This window comes from Nicotiana tabacum, chromosome 24 (genome assembly GCF_000715075.1).
Source record: "Nicotiana tabacum cultivar K326 chromosome 24, ASM71507v2, whole genome shotgun sequence".
Lineage (NCBI taxonomy): Eukaryota > Viridiplantae > Streptophyta > Magnoliopsida > Solanales > Solanaceae > Nicotiana > Nicotiana tabacum.
In genome coordinates this window covers 112,510,685-112,530,376 of record NC_134103.1, presented here as the reverse complement: position 1 = coordinate 112,530,376, position 19,692 = coordinate 112,510,685, and the positions used below count along the sequence as shown (strand labels likewise).

General features: G+C 37.8%; 2 protein-coding genes across 7 annotated transcripts; both read left to right on the top strand.

Moving 5' to 3' along the window:
• The first annotated feature begins 3,491 nt into the window (after positions 1-3,491).
• LOC107780169 (cytoplasmic 60S subunit biogenesis factor REI1 homolog 1-like) lies at positions 3,492-7,775 on the top strand. Its single transcript, XM_016600689.2, has 5 exons — positions 3,492-3,718; positions 6,037-6,630; positions 6,713-6,882; positions 7,111-7,329; positions 7,413-7,775. Exons 1-5 carry the CDS (start codon positions 3,614-3,616, stop codon positions 7,570-7,572), a joined length of 1,248 nt encoding a protein of 415 aa, XP_016456175.1. The 5' UTR covers positions 3,492-3,613; the 3' UTR covers positions 7,573-7,775.
• A 3,305-nt stretch (positions 7,776-11,080) lies between these two features.
• On the top strand, positions 11,081-18,802 carry LOC107780170 (uncharacterized). Of its 6 annotated transcripts, XM_016600695.2 has the most exons (5): positions 11,081-11,308; positions 14,141-14,192; positions 14,296-15,237; positions 17,826-17,862; positions 18,522-18,802. In XM_016600695.2, exons 3-4 carry the CDS (start codon positions 14,375-14,377, stop codon positions 17,860-17,862), a joined length of 900 nt encoding a protein of 299 aa, XP_016456181.1. In that variant the 5' UTR covers positions 11,081-11,308; positions 14,141-14,192; positions 14,296-14,374; the 3' UTR covers positions 18,522-18,802. The 6 variants fall into 6 exon arrangements, with proteins under 6 accessions (XP_016456181.1, XP_016456176.1, XP_075103261.1 ...); XM_016600690.2 differs by lacking the exon at positions 17,826-17,862; XM_075247160.1 differs by lacking the exon at positions 14,141-14,192 and having other exon boundaries at positions 11,090-11,308.
• Positions 18,803-19,692: the final 890 nt, after the last annotated feature.

The window sequence follows — 19,692 nt, the reverse complement described above, 5'->3', positions numbered from 1 at the left end:
TTTAATCCACTAGTAGGCCTTTTCCTCGATTATCCAACTTCGATTGGCTAGAATCTAACCAAAAATAATTCGATACAATCACTAAAATTTATAGGAATCAATTCTATAAAAAAAATACTACATTTTCAATAAAAATCCCGAAATTAATTAAAAATTCGTCTGTGGGGCCCACATCTCAGAATATGGCGAAAGTTATGAAATTCGACAACCCATTAAATTACGAGTCCAACCATACTAGTTTTACTCAAATCCGACTCTGAATCGATACCGAAATCTCAAAAATTCGTTTCTGTGAGATTTCTAAAAGTTTTCAAATTTCAATCTCAAAACACTAATTAAATGGTGAAAACAATGATATATTTGTGTATATAGACCAAATCCGAGTTGAATCACTTACCCCAAATGTCTTTCCTTGAAAATCTGCCAAACGTCGCTTCTGCTCAAGCTCAAGTTTGTCAAAAATGGCAAATGAGTCGAATGCCTCTGTTTTTATAACTTACACATCTGCCCAGTTCGATCTTGGGAGCTCGATCTTGGGAACTCGATCTTGAGAGCTCGATCATGGGAGCTCGATCTTGGGAGCTCGATCTCGGGAGCTCGATCATGGGAGCTCGATCATGGGGGAGCTCGATCATGGGAGCTCGATCTTGGGAACTCGATCTTGGGAGCTCGATCACAGCCCAGAATTTCCAACAGAAGAGGAAATATTGCAACAGCTTTTTAACTCAAATTTTTGATCCGTTAACCATCCGAAACTCACCCGAGGCCCTCGGGACCTCAACTAAATATACCAACAAGTCCTAAAATATCATACGAACTTAGTCGAACCTCTAAATTACATCAAACAACGCTAAAACCACAAATCATACCCCAATACAAGCTTAATGAAACTAAGAATTTTCAACTTCTACATTCGATGTCGAAACCTATCAAATCAACTCCGATTGATCTCAAATTTTGCATGCAAGTCATAAATAACATAACGGAGCTATGAAAATTTTCGAAACTGTATTCCTACTCCGGTATCAAAAAGTCAACTCCCCGGTCAAACTTCCAAACTTAAAATTCTTATTTTAGTCATTTCAAACCTAATTTCACTACGGACTTCCAAATAAAATTCCGATCACGCTCCTAAGTCCAAAATTACCATACGGAGCTGTTGGAATCGTCAAAATTCTATTCCGGGGTCGTTTGCACATAATTCGACATCCGGTCACTATTTGAACTTAAATTTTATTTTTAATCAAAATTCCATATCTCGAGCTAGGGACCTCGGAATTTGATTGCGGGCATACGCCCAAGTCCCAAATCACGATACAGACCTATCAAAACTGTCAAAATACTGATCCGAATCTGTTTGCTCAAAATGTTGACCAAAGTCAAACTTGGCCTTTTAAAGCCAACTTAAGGAACTAAGTGTTCCGATTTCAACCCAAACACTTCCAAATTCCGAACCAACCATCCGCACAAGTCATAAATCATTTAAAGCACATACGAAAAGTTTTATTTAAGAGAATGGAGTTCCAAAAGTCAAAACGACCGGTTAAGTCGTTACAGTTATAAGTCACCTTTTATACATATGAGGTGCCTTAAAATAAAGTTGCTTGTGTTATATACTTGATTTCTGCTGTGTAAACTTTTGCTGCTATAAATGTTATAACTATAGCTTTTATTATTAATAAAATTCTGAGACAAATGGTCATTTCTGTTTATGGTTCTTGCTTAATATGGTCTGGCAGTCGTTGAAATTATCCAAAGTCATATTCATTAAAAAATTGCATTTGCTGCATGGTATGATAACCAAAGCATTGATATTATGCTCAACATGAAAGTGGTTATTCCATATAATACCAATATAACCCATTTTCAGTAAAAAATAAAAAAGAAAAAAGAAAAACTATATTGCGGCTGAATCTAATTTGAAAGCTAAATCTTTAACCTGTAATAATATTTATTGGGCGCCATAATGCTCTACATGACTTTACTTTTGCGACAATTAAAATAAATACAAGGATAAAAAACTTGAGGTAGAGGCTGAGAATAGTGAAGTCATATTAACCAAAGCAAAAGAAGCACCACCAATAGAAGTACATGCACCAAGTAAGTCGGCTTTTCAAATTTTAGAACCAAACCAATTAAGTCGGTTTTTTATCGATTCGGTTTTTGTTAGTTTTTCGGGTTTTTTTGGTTATTTATCGGTTTTTTCTTAAATATGAGACATACACTACCAAACGCATATTCCGGCTACTACATTTTCAACGTAACACTATCAAACTAATTGCTCTTTGAGAAATCTATCATTTACCAAGATATATTGATGATAATTGACTCAAATAGTGATGAATAATTTAAGTACTCAATTAAAAATCAATTATTTTTAACATGAAATAAATTCTTGTACTTAGCAAAATAAAACTACCAATCAAACTAGAATGCAAAGAATTAGATTATTATAATAACAAACAACTAGACTAAAAATACAAATGACTAATATGTACCATAAAATTTCAGAAACTTTATATAAAAATATACATATATATAGGTATAATAATAAATTTATATAACTACTTTTATAGTCGGTCTGGTTTGTTTTTTTCGGTTATTTTTTTATTAAAACCAAAACCAAACCAAATTTAATCGATTTTTAAAATTTAAAACCAAAACTAAACCAAACCTAAAAAGTATCGGTTTGTTAGTCGGTTTGATTCGGTTTTTCGGGTTTTTATGAACATTCATAATAGTATGATATACTCCCTCCGTTTCAATTTATGTGAACCCATTTGACTGGGCACGGAGTTTAAAAAAAGAGAGAAGATTTTTGAATTTGTGGTGTAAAATGAGACACATATATTTTGTGTGGCTATAAATCATTGCATAAAGATAAATTGTTTCCAAATAAGGAAAGTGATTATTCTTTTTTACACAAATTAGAAAGAAAATAGGTTAATATAAATTAAAACGGATGAAGCAGTAAATAACAAATAAATCAATTTAGCTAGGGAACATTCTACTCTATATATGTAAAAGAATTTTTAATAATCATCTCCTTTTTCTTTTTCCCTTTTCCTATATACTATTTTAGTAAGACAAAAATTGGATTCATTATTCTTAATTTTTTAAGTTGTTATTTAAAGCATTCTTTTCGTGTCTTAAATAGTTGAGTATTATAGTACTATGAAGGATTCACTTCAATTAGACGAAGGGCGAGGTATTTTATCTGAAGTTAGATCTTTCGTTTTTATGTGAGTAAAGATTAAAATTTAACTTTTAATTGTGTAAAAGATTTTTCACTGTTAATGTAATTTTACCAATTCTCATATGTCATTATACATTTTAATAGTTTATAGTAAAATCGTAAAAGAAATTTTTTATTAGTAGAGATTGATTATCTGTTTACTGATTTAAATATGTTTTAGTTTTTTATGATCGCGCTAAATTAACTAGTTTTAAAATAAATAGAAGATGTGGGCACTTTCTGATATTAGGCCTAAATTTCATTGGACCGAAACCTGCTCCCGCAAGCCATTTGTGACACAAACCCTTACGCGCTGCCTAAGTATATAAAGAAGAATAAGAAGCCAACAAAAAACGCCATTTGAATCAGATTTTGAAAATGCCAGGCTTATCTTGCAACGCTTGTGACAAGGAATTTCTTGACGATACTGAGCAAAAACTTCATTACAAATCCGAATGGCACCGCTACAATCTTAAACGCAAGGTATTGCTGAAAACACCTTTTGATTTAAAAAAAAAACAAATGTAAAATCGCTTGTGAATTTGATTTCTATGTATTAATTGCCCTTTATCGTGTATTAGATTGGGTGAGTACAACGTTTTATAAGTAAGATTATGCAGATTTAACCTACGCCGTTCCTGTAGGGGGGAACGCTTAGTGCCCCTTTTTACAACAGTAATGTCTGGTCAGCTTGGATGCACCTATACTAATTCATACTTCTTGCGATCTCTCTTTTTACAACAGTTATATCTGGCCAAACTTGTATGCACCTTGACTAATTCATTTGATTCTTGCTATCCACCAAGGTATAGATTGTTGGAAAAAATATTAGCTAGCTTTTTTGCCTCAGCTGGAAACAGCTACGCCGTTCTCTTGCCCCTTCTTTGTTTTGGGTGGGGGTGGGGTGTGGGGCAGAAACCAAAGGATGAAGGTAGTGGGGCAGTCAGGAATTTATGGAAGGGGATTCAAAAAACCTACTAGATTGTCATACTTAGGGTTTGAACTTGTTACCTAAAGCAGTTTTTGAATCCCTTGGCCACTACACTAATCAGAGGATGTTTGACTGGGCACATAGTCTAAAAAGGAAAGACGGACTTGTGGTCTAAGATATTTCAGTGGCTATAAATCATCCCATAAAGGGTATAATGAGAAGTTTAAAAGTAAATTATTTTTAATATAGAAAAGTGTCATTTACTAAAAAGGATAGAAGGTCATATTAATTTGGACAGAGGGAATACTTGTTATCTCCCTCCAAAATTGGACTTTGTTCCAAGTTGTAGTGTAGATAACTAGTTTTTCTACCTCAGCTGGGAAAGCTGTCCATTGCTTTTGCGCCTTCGTTTAAGGGGGGCAGACAACCAAAGGATGAAGGGTTGAAGTTGTCACCATGAACTAAGAATTCAGAGAGTTGAGGATATGAGTTTCATTTTTCATTTTCAGGGTAGCTGACAAGAGCTATAGCATGCCAGTTAACAGGAATGCTAACTGAGAGGCCAGAGGATTGGAAGTGACGACTTATAGAGGACATTGATACTAAGGGGAGATATGTTTGTTGAATTTCAGAATCTAATAGGAATGGTAACCGAGAGATTAGAGTGCATCTCTAGACTGTTGGGAAGAAAAATGTCAGTTGAATCAAAAGAGTGTGCTTGAGAGCTTTGGTTCAGTGGTAAGCGTGTAGAGCATGATACATTGGTTAGGAACAAAAAACTTGGTATTAAAGTGGAGAAGGGTAGAGTTGCAGGCCCATTATCCATCAAGTTCCAAACCATTTCCAGTTGGTCTTTGAGGATTTCTTGGATATTAAAAAAAAAAGAATGGAAAGAGTTTGGCTATTGGTCTTGTGTCTTAGACATCATTTTCTTCTTTTTCTTTTTAACCCAAAAGATAAATTTCTAGTTTGGTTTTGTCGGAAAATGACATATTCTTAACCTTTACTTGGTGATAGAAAAATGGGAAGTTAAATTTAATTTTCCTGTTAGTACATCTTTCTTTAACTCTGGCTAGTTTGTTTTTTTAGGACTGACCGTGGTTCTTTCATTCTCTTGTTCATTGAATAAACAATATCTTACCGGAGGGGTACATTCGATATATTTTGTGCCCCTTCCCACACTACTGTACAGTAATTGAAGAAACCAAAAGCTCAGGAATACAGTTATACAATCTGCTGTTGCGGAAAAGCATGTGGATCAAACTTATCAAAAAGAAAGCAAAAAGTGGATTTCACCTGATAAAAAGAAAGATTGCCCCCAGGGATTAACTCAATTGGCAAAGGTTGAGAGATTTGTGTCTTAGGTCCCAAATCGAGCCCTGCGCCAACTGCCAAGTGATCTTATTCTGGTATGTAAATGGAGAATGGTCGAGTGGGGGCCCCATCATCCCCGAGTTTCGGAGGCTGCGGTTGGCCCAAAGGGTCGGCTCTAGACGGATTTCTCAGTCATAAAAAAGTGGATTATTGTAGAAATTATACCTACTAATATGGTGCTTCTTATGATTTTTTTTCCTTTTATATCTTTGTTATAGTAACCAAAATCCCATATATCACTGGCCTCTTTACATATTATTTTCATGGGCCAGGAAGAGGTTTGAGTCTGGTAAAGGAACCTGTGTCCAATTGAGATTTTTCAGCTGAACACTACCAAATTAGGGACTTCAGTTCACGTATCATTCATCAAAGCTTAGGATTGATGACTATATATGTCTATGTCTGTCTCTGAATCTCTTCCATATAGTTTGTTAGGGATTGCTTCATGGGTAAGTATGCAGAATTGATGTTTTTGCTGTTGTACATGTTTTTTCAGATAGCAGGAGTTCATGGAGTGAGAGAGCATATTTTTCTAGCCAGACAATCTGCACTTGCAGAAGAGAAGAAAAAGTTAAGTGAAACTCCGTTGATCTATAGCTGTGGTCTTTGTGGCAAAGGGTATAGAAGTTCCCAGGCCCATGCTCAGCATCTGAAATCTAAAAGTCACCTAGCGCGCGCTTCTCAAGAACCAGGTCATCATGATGAGAATAGTGTGACAATCAAGCCACTTCTACGCCACCCTCAGAATGGAACTTCACGGAAGGCAAAAGAATATGGTGAGGAAAGTGATGACAGTGATGAAAGTGAGTGGGAGGAAGTTGATCCAGAAGAAGAGATGATTAGTGAAGCCACTGATTCTTTAACAGAATTAAAGATGAACGAGCATACATCTAATGGCAATATGGATGAAGATAGTGATGTTGATGAAGACATTGGAGACTTAGACCCATCATGTTGCTTCGTGTGTGATAAAGAACACAAGACCATAGAGAGCTGCATGGTTCACATGCACAAGATGCATGGATTCTTCATACCTGATGTTGAGTATCTGAAGGATCCCAAAGGGTTCTTGACTTATCTTGGTCTCAAGGTAGAATATGTTTCCTCTCATCTTCTTTCCAGGCTTTGTCAACTATTTGCGGTGTTCACAATCTTATTTTTTCCATGCTCAGGTTAAAAGGGATTTCATGTGCTTGTATTGCAACGACAGATGTCACCCTTTCAGCAGTTTAGAAGCAGTTCGGAAGCATATGGAAGCTAAAAGTCATTGCAGAGTGCATTATGGTGATGGGGATGAAGAAGAAGAAGCTGACTTAGAAGAGTTTTACGACTATAGCAGCAGGTATGATTTCTAATAAGAAGAAGCTGACTTAGAAGAGTTTTACGACTATAGCAGCAGGTATGATTTCTAATAAGATTGCTTTCTAAGTAATTTGGGTAGGATGTGGGGGGGTAAGTACTATACCTTTTGTAGATTTGTTTTTCCGAAGTACTTTAGGTAGGATGTGTGTTGTAACTAGTAAGCTCTATAGCTTTTGTTATTGGTTCTGAGACTTCTCTTCCCTCGTAGCTATGTGGATGAAACTGGGAAGCAGCTCATTTTATCGGATGACACGGGCAACAGTGTGGAACTTGGAAGTGGTGGATCTGAGCTCATAATAACAACAAGAAACGATGATGGAAGATCTGTTAAGACTCTTGGATCAAGAGAGTTTTTGCGTTACTACCGACAGAAACTGAGGCCTACGCGGATCAATGATGTGGCTGTCAGTGCTGCATTAGCCGCAAGGTATGTATTTGACTTCTTCAAAAGCGTCCATTATCGTCATCTTCCTTCAAACTGTCATCTGAGCCAAAACCATTTCCTTCCAGGTACCGAAGCATGGGTCTTGCAACAGTGCAGTCCAGGGAGCACATGGTTAAGATGAAGGTGTTGAAGGCCATGAATAAGTCTGGTGTGGAGGTTATGCGCAATAAGATTGGCATGAAAAGCAATGTCATCCGTAACCTCCCCAAGAATATACCATATTAGTCATTTCCAAACTAATGCTAGCCTTGCAATAGTTTGGAGATTGATTGGATTTCTATTGTTCCAACTTGTGTATTTCCCCAGTCATATTTATATTTCTGGTTTGCGTTGTGATATCTTACATAACCATTCGTGTTGGTGTATTGATTCTATAATGCTCTTATGTTTTTGCTCCAGGAATTAAAAAGGATGAATTGTTTGAATTAGATCTTGGCTCTCGAATTTTCCTTTCTTGATCCCTCCTGTTGTTAGAAATGTTAAATGTTTTGTGTTGAATGTTTTTTTTCCGTCTGTTGTGTTGGAAAATTAGACTCAAGTAGTTATCGTTTACTCAAGCTATATTTGCTATTTCAAAGTTTTTTTTGGTTGGTATTTTTCTCTCTTTTTATGATTTCGATGACCAATGCAGTGACACTTCAAGAGTTATGATTGTTCTAGCGCCACTGCGTCCTTTTATCTCATGGCCCATTTTATAGCATTATGTCACGTACTTGGTCATTAACTAAGTATACATGCGGTGCTTGCGGCGCTTGACAACTCGATCATTATTTTGCGCAACTCACTCACGTTCTTGATGTGCCAAGTCAACCTAAAATACTATACTCAAGGTTGTTAAGGGAATGTTAGATAAAAAAAGACGAGAAATTTGCCAAAGGAAGCTTTTTTTTATTGTAGAGAACTTGATTATTTTGCTTGATGAGTTACAAATGAATAACCCATTCATATATTAGTTTTATGGGGGCTAGTGAGTAAATAATAATTATACACAAGGCCCTTAATACAAGTAAATCTCTTCTCTAGAATATTCTACATAGCTAAAATCTTCTAAGTACTTTACTAGCAATTCCATAGGGTTCTAAGGTGTTTCACGAGAAATCTTCATATTTCTCTAGAACATTCCCACATTTGCTAGTCTATTTCATATGTAAGCTTCCACATGACATTAATATATGCCAAATGGCACCTACGTGGCATGATGATGTGGTGGGTCATGACACTATCCCCACCCAATTTTGTGTCGCCCTCGGCACAAAGCATCGACACGTACGCACGCACCTCGCCTTGGAGTCGCCGAAGATCTTTGTCCATTAGCCATGATATCCTATGGAGCGGTTTGCCTTCCCATGTCACAAGGTACTGGTCACCTTTCTTCTTGCTCCGTTTGTACTTTGGATGGCTAGCAATGATGGCCTCGATCCTCCGCCCATCGGATGCCTCTCCTTGCTCTTGGCCTGAATCTCCCCATGACTCGACCAAGTCTAGCAGCTTCTCAAGCATCGGGTCTATGCTTCCACTCTCTATTTGGCTGCCATCTGTGGTCCCACCCTTGCTAGCAAACTTGACCCCTCTACTTGGTGCTTCGTCTAAGTCCGATAGCGTGCCATCACTTTGTAACTTGTCATCCTCTTCAACTATGTTCTTCCAACGTTTCTTGCCACCACCATGCTCTATTTGCTTGGCGCCAAGATAGGCTTTGGAATCCCCTACTTTCGGCTTAGATTCCAAGCGCATATCCCCAATGCACCCAATGCAGGCATTTCCTCCTGTGTCACCCTTGTGTGCCTGAGCAAAGTTCTCGATCATTGCTGCAAGCTTCCCCAACTCTGGGCATTCACTTGCGCGATGTAATCCTTTACAGAAGTAGCACCCTCCTTTAGGCACGTACTCGCTACCATTTTTCGGCCCCTTGCCGTTTCCCTTGGACCCCTGTCCGCTATGGGATGGCCCATTGCCACTGCCCTTGTATACCTCGGCTATACTTTTCCCGTTGTCCTTGTCATGATCTCCCCCACCTCTCTCGGCGTTGCCTTTTTTGGACTTGATAGGATCCATCTTGAAGTCAACGAGCGACTCGGCTACCGTTATGGCCTCGTCCACGTTGGCTACTTGATGTCTTATTAACTCCTGCTTTGCCCAATTTTTCAACCCATCCATGAAATAGAAGAGGGAATCTTCCTCGGACAAAGACGAGATTTGCAACATTAAGGTAGTGAATTCGCGCACATACTCCTGAATTGTGGTCGTCTGTCGGAGCTCCCTTAGATTCCGCCTAGCCTCATACACTACATCATCAAGTAGAATTGCTCTTCAACTTCTTAATGAACTGGTCTCATGTCTTAATCTTGCATAGACCTTTTTTTCCATGTTGGCACACTTTCGACGCCACCCCAGAGCGGCAACCTCGGTCAAGTACATTGAGGCATTGCGTACCTTCACGACTTCGTCATCCTCCTTGACTACCTCAAAGTACTTGTCCATCCTCCAAAGTAAGTCGCCCACCTCGCGTGCGTCCCGTGCACCGCCATACTCCTTTTGCTTATGTATTTTCACATTTGTCCCTTTTGCATGTACCACGCCCATGATAATCCCGACCATCGTTCTCTACAAAGCTTACTTCTAGCAATCTCTTATATTCTTCCTAACATTCCTTTAGTCATAAACTTTGCTCTAATACCACGTTGTCACGTCCTTAGTCGTTAACTAAGTACACGTGTAGCACTTGACAACTCGCTCACTATCTTGCATAACTCGCTCACGTTCTTGCTGTGCCAAGTCAACCTAAAATATTACACTCAAGATCGCTAAGGGAATGTTAGATAAGAAATACAAGAGAAATTTGCCAAATGAAGCTTTTTTTATTGTAGAGAACTTGATTATTTTGCTTAATGAGTTACAAATGAATAATCCCTTCATATACTAGTTTTATAGGGGCTAGTGAGTAAATAATAATTATACACAAGACCCTTATTATTTACAAGTAGGTTCCTTCTCTAGAATATTCTACATAGCTAGAATTTTCTAAGGATCTTCCTAGCAATTTCATAGGGTTCTAAGGTCTTCCACGAGAAATCTTCATATTTCTCTAGAACCTTCCCACACATGCTAGTCTATTTCATATGTAAACTTCCACATGATATTAATATATGCCAAATGGCACCTACGTGGCATGATGATGTGGCAGGTCATGACAATTAACGCTATATCTCTTTTCTTGTGGTTTGGTGTCGTGCTTCTTTTATGTTGCACATTTTTGGCCATTTTTTTACAGCAACTTCTGGTTAGATATCAACGACCATTTCTTTACCCGGTTGTTTTCGATTACCAAATACACAATTTGGTTAATCGTAGCTTTTTGGATAGGCGTCGCTTGTGTTTGTTAGGACTTCTTCTACCATTAAGGAGTCTGGGGAGACGAACGGAATTTATCGACACTTTTATTAGAGGTCTTCGTTCAAATATAAGAATAGATTAACTTATGATAAGTAATATTTTCGTCTAAATGGGTCGTATGCAGCATGAATTCAAATTAGTTGAGCTAACAGACTAATAAGAAAAAGATAACAACTATAGTTCTTACGAGGCAAAAATAAGTATTTAAAAGAAATTCTGTCTTAGTTATTGACAAGATGACCCAAAGAAGGTTGACTATTGTTAATTTGGCACCCCACAACTTTTAGCTTTTGTTGACAACTTCACTAAAATAAATACATAACGAAGTTTACTATTGAAAGGAAAAAACGTGACTAAGTATATTCTAATTAGATTAGATCAAAATGGATTTGGAGAAAGAAAGAAAAATATAAACACAAAACCTTACATTGTAAAACTTTACTGACTTTTCTATTCATTTTCATTTGCTTCTTTTCAGCATCTCTCATCAACATATAAATTCATATTATTCTATTTCTCTCTTCAATCTTCTTCTGGGTACTCTTGATTACTTTCCAAAATTTATCAGGTTTGATTCGTCCCCATAAAATCTTTTACTCTTTTGCTCTATAGGTGTTTTGAATGATCCATCGCTGTTTCCATTTTCTGTTTTAATTTTCGAATTCTATGGGTTGACTTTTTTCATATAAGTGAATATTGTCTTGGTCAAATTTTTTGGGTGTTCTTTGATATTAATTTATATGGGTGTCTTTGTTGATTTATTGATGCTAATATTTATCTGTTTAAAGCACTTTCCTGTTTAAATTTTTGGTCTTTCAGCACACCTTTTTGAGTTTTGATTTTCTTTTTTTTTTTTTTTTTTTTTGCTCTATGAATTGTTGAAATGGTGAAAATAGGGTAAAGGAATAAAATGAGTACTCCTTATATTATATTGAAGTCTTCATTAATCTGATATTTACGTAGAGGTGAGAGGAGATAAGAGGAAGCCAAAAAATTGAAAGATAGAGAGTGGATAAATTGGGTCTTAGGTCCAAATCTTATCGGAGGCAAAAAGCCACCAGATGATTTGTTCCTATCAACCTAAATCTTACCTGATACCTATGTTGGTGAGAGGTGAGAGGTAAGAGGTAGTAGGTTTTATTTTTGTTCTAATTTTTAGTATATGTTTCATACACTTAAATGATCTAAGTGAAGCACCAGTGAGTAAGATGGCCCTTTCCATTTGTCTTCGCGAAGGTAGAAATTTGCATTATATACAACAACAACATACCCAGTATTATCCCACACTGTGGGGTTTGGGGAGGGTAGTGTATACACAGACCTTACCCCTACCTTGTGAGGATAAAGAGTTTGTTTCCAATATACCCTCGATTCAGGAAAGCATAAGCACCACATTAATGAAAATATAGACAAGAAGGGACAGCCCAAAAGCCATATAAAAAGCAGAATAAAGACAACAAGATAATAAGGTGATCACAATGAAAAAAAACAACGGTTAGTCAATAAAAACCTACTACCTACAGAAAGCGAGACTGTGTGCCGATACTACTGTTAAGAACACTCTAGACTACCTACTCTACTACCCTAATCCTCGACCTCCATACCTTACTATCAAGGGTCATGTCCTCGGTCAGCTAAGTTGCGCCATGTCTTGCCTAATCACCTCTTTCCACCTCTTTTTTGGCCTACCTCTACCTCTCCGTAGGCCCTCCAATGTAACCTCACAGATTCTCACCGGGGTGTCTGTGCTCCTCCTCCTCCTCACATGACCAAACCACCTAAGTCGCGTCTCCCGCATCTTGTCCTCAATAGGGGCCACACCCGCCTTGTCGCGAATAACCTCATTTCTAATTCTATCTAACCTGGTGTGCCTTCACATCCATCTCAACATCCTCATCTCTGCTACCTTCATCTTCTGGACATGAGCGATCTTGACTGGCCAACACTCAGTCTCATACAATATCGTCGGTCTGACCACCACTCTGTAGAACTTACCTTGAAGTTTCGGTGACACCTTCTTGTCACACAAAACACCGGAAGCGAGTCTCCATTTCATCCATCCAATTCGATGTGTGACATCTTCATCAATCTCCCCATCTCCGTGAATAATATACGATGTGTAGAAATTTGCATTATATAGTGATAAGCAATTCATGAGGTACGGTTTCAATCTTTTGTTGGACCAGGGAACACCTCCAACCCAATTTATAAGGGAGTTGGCTATTAGGGTTTTTAGGGAATAGGCCTTATGATCAAGCAACGCTGATATAGGTGGAGGTCATCACGATTTGCATTTGTTGAACTGCACAACGGGATTCGGTTGTGCTATCTGTTCTTGCATCTCATTGTCTGAATCTGTTGGAAAGAATAAATAGGGATGGGAAGCTTTTCTTGGTACATCAACTTCAAGCTCGGGGATGGAAGGGAGATCAAGTTTTGGCCAAATCGGTGGGCAAGATCTATTTCCATTAACTGGTGCCTAAATTTGTGTTATGGAGTTCGACTAGTTGATGGATTGTGCTCAGATCTAAAGTCCATACTGGGTCACAATTATTCTAATCTAGAAGAACTTAAAGCTCCGTCCTTTACTTTACCCATTCTCTGAATATCCACTAACATGTGATTCATTCTTGTTTGAATTCTATTATTAGAAATTGATCTCCATGTTACAACCCTTTCGGTTGCAAGTTCTTTTGGAGAGCAACTCTGCCAAAATGGTCGTACTTAAACATGGCAATCACCATGGAAGAACTTAGCCAACTGATTCAACTTAAATAGTTAATTTCTAAAAGGATAAAAGTAAAATGAAAATGACTTACAAATTTCTTCTTCAGCATGAGGTACTATGGAAGATGTTGCATTCCTAAAGTTTGGGAGGCATCTCTAGGAATCATACTGTATGAACTTTTTGGTAGGGAAAGAATAGCTCTAATCATTTTTGATGGATGTATGCAGTATAGAGTCAAAAGCAGTTTGTTATGCTTCTGCTTCTCTGGTTTATATATGGAAGAAGGAAGGCAGCAAATTTCAAGAGTTCTTGTGTTCAATAATGATCGTTTGATGTTTTTAAATACTTGCATCTTCTTATGAAAAATCAATCCTTGCATCTTCTTACGGAAGCTTTTCCATACTATTATTTTGGTTGCTTGCTATTGCAAAGATGAATTGATGATGAGCATATTTATGAGGTGAAAGGGACAATGTATTGATGGCATTTTCTCTAGAACAGTCATATAAGGGTCTCTTTAACTCTACTCAGTTATATTTTCAATGCTCTTTTTGAGATAAGTTGCTATTTGGTGATGAATCAATTGTCTGCCTTTGGAGTTTTAATAGCTTTCACTTGATTAGCTTTTCTTCTCTCACTTTTTTTTTTTTTTTTTTGGCTTTTGCTTAACAGTTTTGATATATGCTTGTTCTTCTATCTCGCCGTTGACCTAGAATTAATTCAGGTCTGTTTTTAGTGAAAATTTGTTGCTTACTCATTTTCTACCGTTGCTTTTGTTTGCATAATTTCACTTTTTTTTTAGCTCGATTCTCTTTAATCCTGACCAGAGGAAGGGAGATGCTGCATGCTGACAGGAACTTGGTTTTTAGTCTCTCCTATCATTGAAACTTCACACTGAAAGTGGCTATGATAAAGTTCTCTATGGAGGAGGTGGAACTGTATACCAACTGGGATAATGTGATTTGTCCCATTTGCTTGGACTTCCCTCACAATGGTGTTCTCCTCCAGTGCTCATCTTATGAGAAGGGTTGCAGGCCCTTTTTGTGTGACACAGATCATTTGCACTCCAACTGTCTAGAACGCTTCAAACAAGCACATCAGATGATAGTTGGGTCACAATTACTTTCAACATCCAACGAGAGAGAAGATATGATAAAATCGGAAGCCAACAATTGGCCTGCCTGCCCCTTGTGTAGGGGAGAAGTTACTGGATGGGTTGTTGTTGAGAAGGCTCGCATACATCTCGATGTCAAGGAACGCTGTTGTGAAGAGGATAAATGTCGATTTACGGGCACCTATTTCGAACTTCACAAACATGCTAAACTTGCCCACCCTCATGCATGTCCCGCGAAGATAGATCCTGCTCGACAGGTTGACTGGGAAAATTTTCAGCAGTCCTCTGAAATAATAGATGTCTTGAGTACTATTCATGCAGAAGTTCCCCGAGGGGTTGTTTTAGGTGATTATGTGATTGAATATGGAAATGATAATTCTGAAGATGATTTTGAGGACTTCCCTTCAGCGCAGGGGAACTGGTGGACATCATGTATCTTGTATCAGGTATTTAATAACTTTAGGACGTCTAGAAACAGAAGAAGATCTAGAGTAAGTAATACAAGAAGAGGAAACCGCCATTTGGGTTATGATGCTTCTAACTCTGACGAGAGTTCTGTGACATCTGTAGAATATGTAGATTATGGGGTTGACGAGACTGATGATGAGCTTGTAAGTGCTGCTGGCCTCTCAGGGAGAAGAGCTGATAGTCGCAGGTCAGTAAGTTCTTTATATATCAGCCTTTATTTATTTACATTATGCACTACATTTGTTTTAAGCTCATACAAATAACAAACTCAGTGAAATTTCACGAGTGGGGTCTGGGAAGGTAGTGTGTACGCAGACCTTATCCCTACCCGGCGGAGAGGTTATTTCTGATAGACCCTCAGCTCAAGAAAAGATGAAAAGAAGCAGTGGCCACTAGCAGTAACAACAACAAGAAGAAGATACTAAGAAAACGAAGCGAAAGATAACAATCAAAACAACATGTAGTAATAGCAATTTAAGAATAAGAAAGATACCATACTAACACTAATAGTACCGATATGGGATAGAAAAAGAAAAATGCTCGACTGCCTACTAACCTTCTATCCTAATGTTCGACCGCTACTCCCTCCTATCAAAGTTCATGTCCTCGGTAAGCTAAATCAACGTCGTGTCCTGCCTAATAACCTTTTTCCAATACTTCTTTGGCCTACCTCTATCTCTCCTCATACCCACCAAGCCAATCTCTCATACCTCCCAATTTAGGGCATCTGTGTTTCTGCTCTTCACATGCCCGAACCATCTTAGCCTCGCCTCCCGCATCTTGTTGTCCCCGGGGGCCACTCCCACCTTTTCCTGAATATCTTCTTTCCTAATCTTAAACCTGGTATGCCCGCCCATCCATCTTAACATCCTCTTTTCAGCAACAAAATCTTCTGGACATGAGAGTTCTTGACATGTCAACACTCAACCCCATACAATATAGTCGGTCTAACCACCACTCTGTAGAACTTACGTTCAAGTTTTAGTGGCAAATTCTCATCACACTTAACACCGGATGCGAGTCTCAATTTCATCCACCCCGCTCCGATACGATGTGTGACATCCTATTCAATTTTCTTAGATTACTGACCCAAGATACTTGAAATTTCCTCTCTCGGAGATGATTTGTGAGAATCCATTATTGTGAATCTCAGCTATTTCGATATTCCTCAAGTTGGTATCCTTGTTTTCGCAACCTATAAGATTGAGCAAAATATGGAACTTTCTGTTTTAATTAAGAAATATCCAAACATCTAGTTTACATGCCATAGGGTAAGCATGTGAGAACTGTAGACTTTTAACTTTGTGTGCATATATGTCTTTTATCGCTTCTCAATCAAGTATGATGATGAAGAAAAGCAAGCGCTCATTACGTAGCTACCACCTCAGTCATGGGGGGTGAAGGTAATGGAGCAGGAGCTACTACCACTCTAGCTGTCCAGCCACGCAACTAATCCTATGAGATGGGGTGCTAACGAAAAGCTGCACCGGGTGTAATTTCTAAAACATAATGCAAAGTTTGGTGGTATCTCATATCAAACTTTTTTCCCTGGTGTAGGGTCTATGTGGCCCCACAAATTTCCGAAGGCTCCAGCCTTTTCTCATTTGGTCCGCTATGATTTGTGGAAACCTTGCTCCCTTTATTCTCTTATTAGACGCCACCTCGAATCAAGCTTTATTGCGACATGCTCTAGATTGATGGGTTCCTTGTGTAGTCTTGGCCTTCACCAGATCCCTTTGTTTGCTTCTAGTGAAGTGAGGATCTAACGAACTGCACTCCACATCATATGTTTTCTGAGCAGTTTACTCACACATTTTGATGCATTAGATATTCTTTCTCCTTTTTAATAATTCTTATCAACTTTTCTGAGTCTTTCAGTTGATTGCTAATTAGATTGTCTCATTTGCATGCTTACAAATACATATTGACTGTTTGAACTTCTCATTCTGTGCGTATGAACTCCAGTATCGAACTCCTATCTTAGGAACTTTTGGATTACTTTTTCTCCTCTGTCTAATTACAGTGACCAGCCAATTTGTGTGGATACTGTATACATTATACCTGTGTATCACCAGATTTCATGCTTGGACACCATCATTTTTTCTATTATTGAGTTTACAAACTTGGACTCTTCTGTGTGAATGTTCTTTGTCCTTAATTGTGGTGTTCTGGCTTTCACAAGTTTTAGAGCTTTCGAAGAATTTTGAGCGTCAATCATTGGCATCTACAATCAAATTAGCTTCATTTGATCGCAGGCAATTGTGGCTTATTTAGGAGAATTTGATTGTTGTCTATGGACTGAATCTTAGTTCCTTACCTTTACTTTTTTGTTAATACTAATTTCCTTGTGGGAACTATAAAGAATTGATATGGGAAGAAAATGGAGTGTTAAATATGACTTCAAGTTTTATATTTGTTTTCACCAAGCATTTACGGTGCCAAAATAGTAAGACAGCGAAAATTGATTTTATCGTTAGTATGTAGCAAAAAAAAAAATTAAAAAATAAAAAATCTGTGTTCCCTAGATGGTGAGTTAATGGCATTTTGTTTTTCATCTTTCTGACTAATAAAGGATGAGACACAGTTAACCATAGAAATGGGAACCCAATAAGGGTCATCAAAAGGCTGGTTTGATTTAAGCATTGCTATTTGCTGAAGCATAGAAATGGCCCATATGAAAGAGATTTGCTTTTTTTTCCAATTTGCATAGTGTCTTTGTCATTATTCAGTCTGATTCACCATACTTATTCCTTCATCCTTCTTTTTGTGGTACAGTTCCCGAAGGCGTCGTTCCCGCTTCTATGACAATTAGGTAACTACTTACTGTAATTGAACTCCAGCGCTCCCCACTGATTCATATAGTCTGTTTGACATGGATTATTTTCATTAATTAGTACCTTATATCAATGTTGTCAAAGGCGCGTTTAATCCCTGAAGCGAGGCTCAAAACATGTTGAGCGCTTTGCCTCGCTTTGTGTGCGCTTTAGTGTCGCATCAAGGCTTAAGGCATAGTAATCCTGAAAAGGCGACATTAAACAATTGATATTTCACTTCTCGTAAATTTTTTCCAATTTCTTTGTCCATATATTTGTTATTCATGCTTATAATTATTAGTATTGGACTACATATACATATTTTTACTTTTTCTCTAGTTGCGCCTTTTTTCATTAAAGGCCACGCTTTATTTGCGCTTAAAGCCCCAACGGACCTTAGAGATTTTTTTGCGCTTTTCGCCTTTGATAACACTGCGTTATATTAGAACTAGGAGCAGGAATAACAGTTGAATTGGCTTGCACCTGGAAAAGGGTCAGGAGGCTGTTGGATTTCCCCCTTCTCCCTCCCCCCGGCCCCACCCCAGTAGAGTGAGCCAATTTAATGGCTCGCCCCGACTACCATGGTGCAATCCATGATTCCCATTGCTCCAGTAACTAGATCGTTCCATTTCTTACGGGTGATTTTTGCACGTTGTAGGATTAATAAGGATCCATTGGAAAGACTGAAGTGTATCTTCATTTGCTCGAAAACTAGCATCATTCAAAGAAGTGTTCCCAAGTATTCCTGCTGGAGTAGTGGCTATGGAGTGAAGAGGGAAAGGTTAAAAAAACTTGTTCATGTAGTTATGGTGCAAACGGTTGTAAGCTTGATGCTTGCTCATGATAAACTGAAGGCTTCATAGATAGTCTTTTGGACATTTTAACTTCTGTGTTAGTGACCTTTTGAATCAGTTTATCATAATCTTTTTGCAGACTGCCAATTGCTTTAGATTCTTCAGGAGTTTCTAAAAAACGGTAAATAGTACCCTCCAATAATTATCTGTTTTTTCTTCAATCCAATAATGATTTGTTGATAGTACCAATTTTTGCATTTCTCATTGGTGATGGATATTGAATTGATAACTTAGTTCAATGAATGATTTTCACAATGGTGCAGCTTGCAAGTGTTATACTAAGTTTTCACTTTTCAGTTATTAAATGATGACATTTGAGGATCAAATTGAGAACTCATTTCTAAAGTTTGCTTTGAGGATCAAATGTAGTCCTTTCAATTTTAGGTTGAGTGATGAGTTGACATGTAACATGTTAATGTGGACTAAAATGTAATCTATTTTTTTTCATATCTCCCAATCTCATGTTGACCAATGATTTCCTTTTCCAAGTTTAAGAAAACGATTCAAGAGAATGAAATCTTCCTAAAGCCCTTGCTTAATGGTTTTCAAAGTCATTTTATAAAAAATTCTGTACCTAATAAAGTGACTGCGGCTTTTATTAATGGCAACATCTGATCTCTCTTGTCACACCCTTACCAAAAGAAGAAAGACATCACTGTCTCACTCAATTCAGACAGTGAATGCCTGATTCTGGTAAGAAAGATGTTGCAGCCTCCTTCGAACTGGTTGATCAAATGAGACATTATTGATCCAACAGTTTCGGGGCAATCGACTATTTCTCCTGGTTTAATGGACATTGAATTCGTACAAGATTCTATGCTCCTCCCATCAATTTTTTCCAACGTACACTAAATGAACACACCATGTACAGCCTACAGGTTTACAAAAGAAGTTCAAGAAAGACCAGGATGAAACAGATACAAACAATAATGAAATATTGGTCATAAATCACATGAGGTGATCGAAGGCAGATTT

Excerpts from the sequence above, each read along its gene's own strand:
- LOC107780169 (XM_016600689.2), top strand. The coding sequence starts at position 3,614 with ATGCCAGGCTTATCTTGCAACGCTTGTGACAAGGAATTTCTTGACGAT. Across the intron at positions 3,719-6,036 it reads GCTACAATCTTAAACGCAAG|ATAGCAGGAGTTCATGGAGT; the intron begins GTATTGCTGAAA and ends ATGTTTTTTCAG. Across the intron at positions 6,883-7,110 it reads TTTTACGACTATAGCAGCAG|CTATGTGGATGAAACTGGGA; the intron begins GTATGATTTCTA and ends CTTCCCTCGTAG.
- LOC107780170 (XM_016600690.2), top strand. The coding sequence starts at position 14,375 with ATGATAAAGTTCTCTATGGAGGAGGTGGAACTGTATACCAACTGGGAT. Across the intron at positions 15,238-18,521 it reads AGAAGAGCTGATAGTCGCAG|GATTAATAAGGATCCATTGG; the intron begins GTCAGTAAGTTC and ends TGCACGTTGTAG.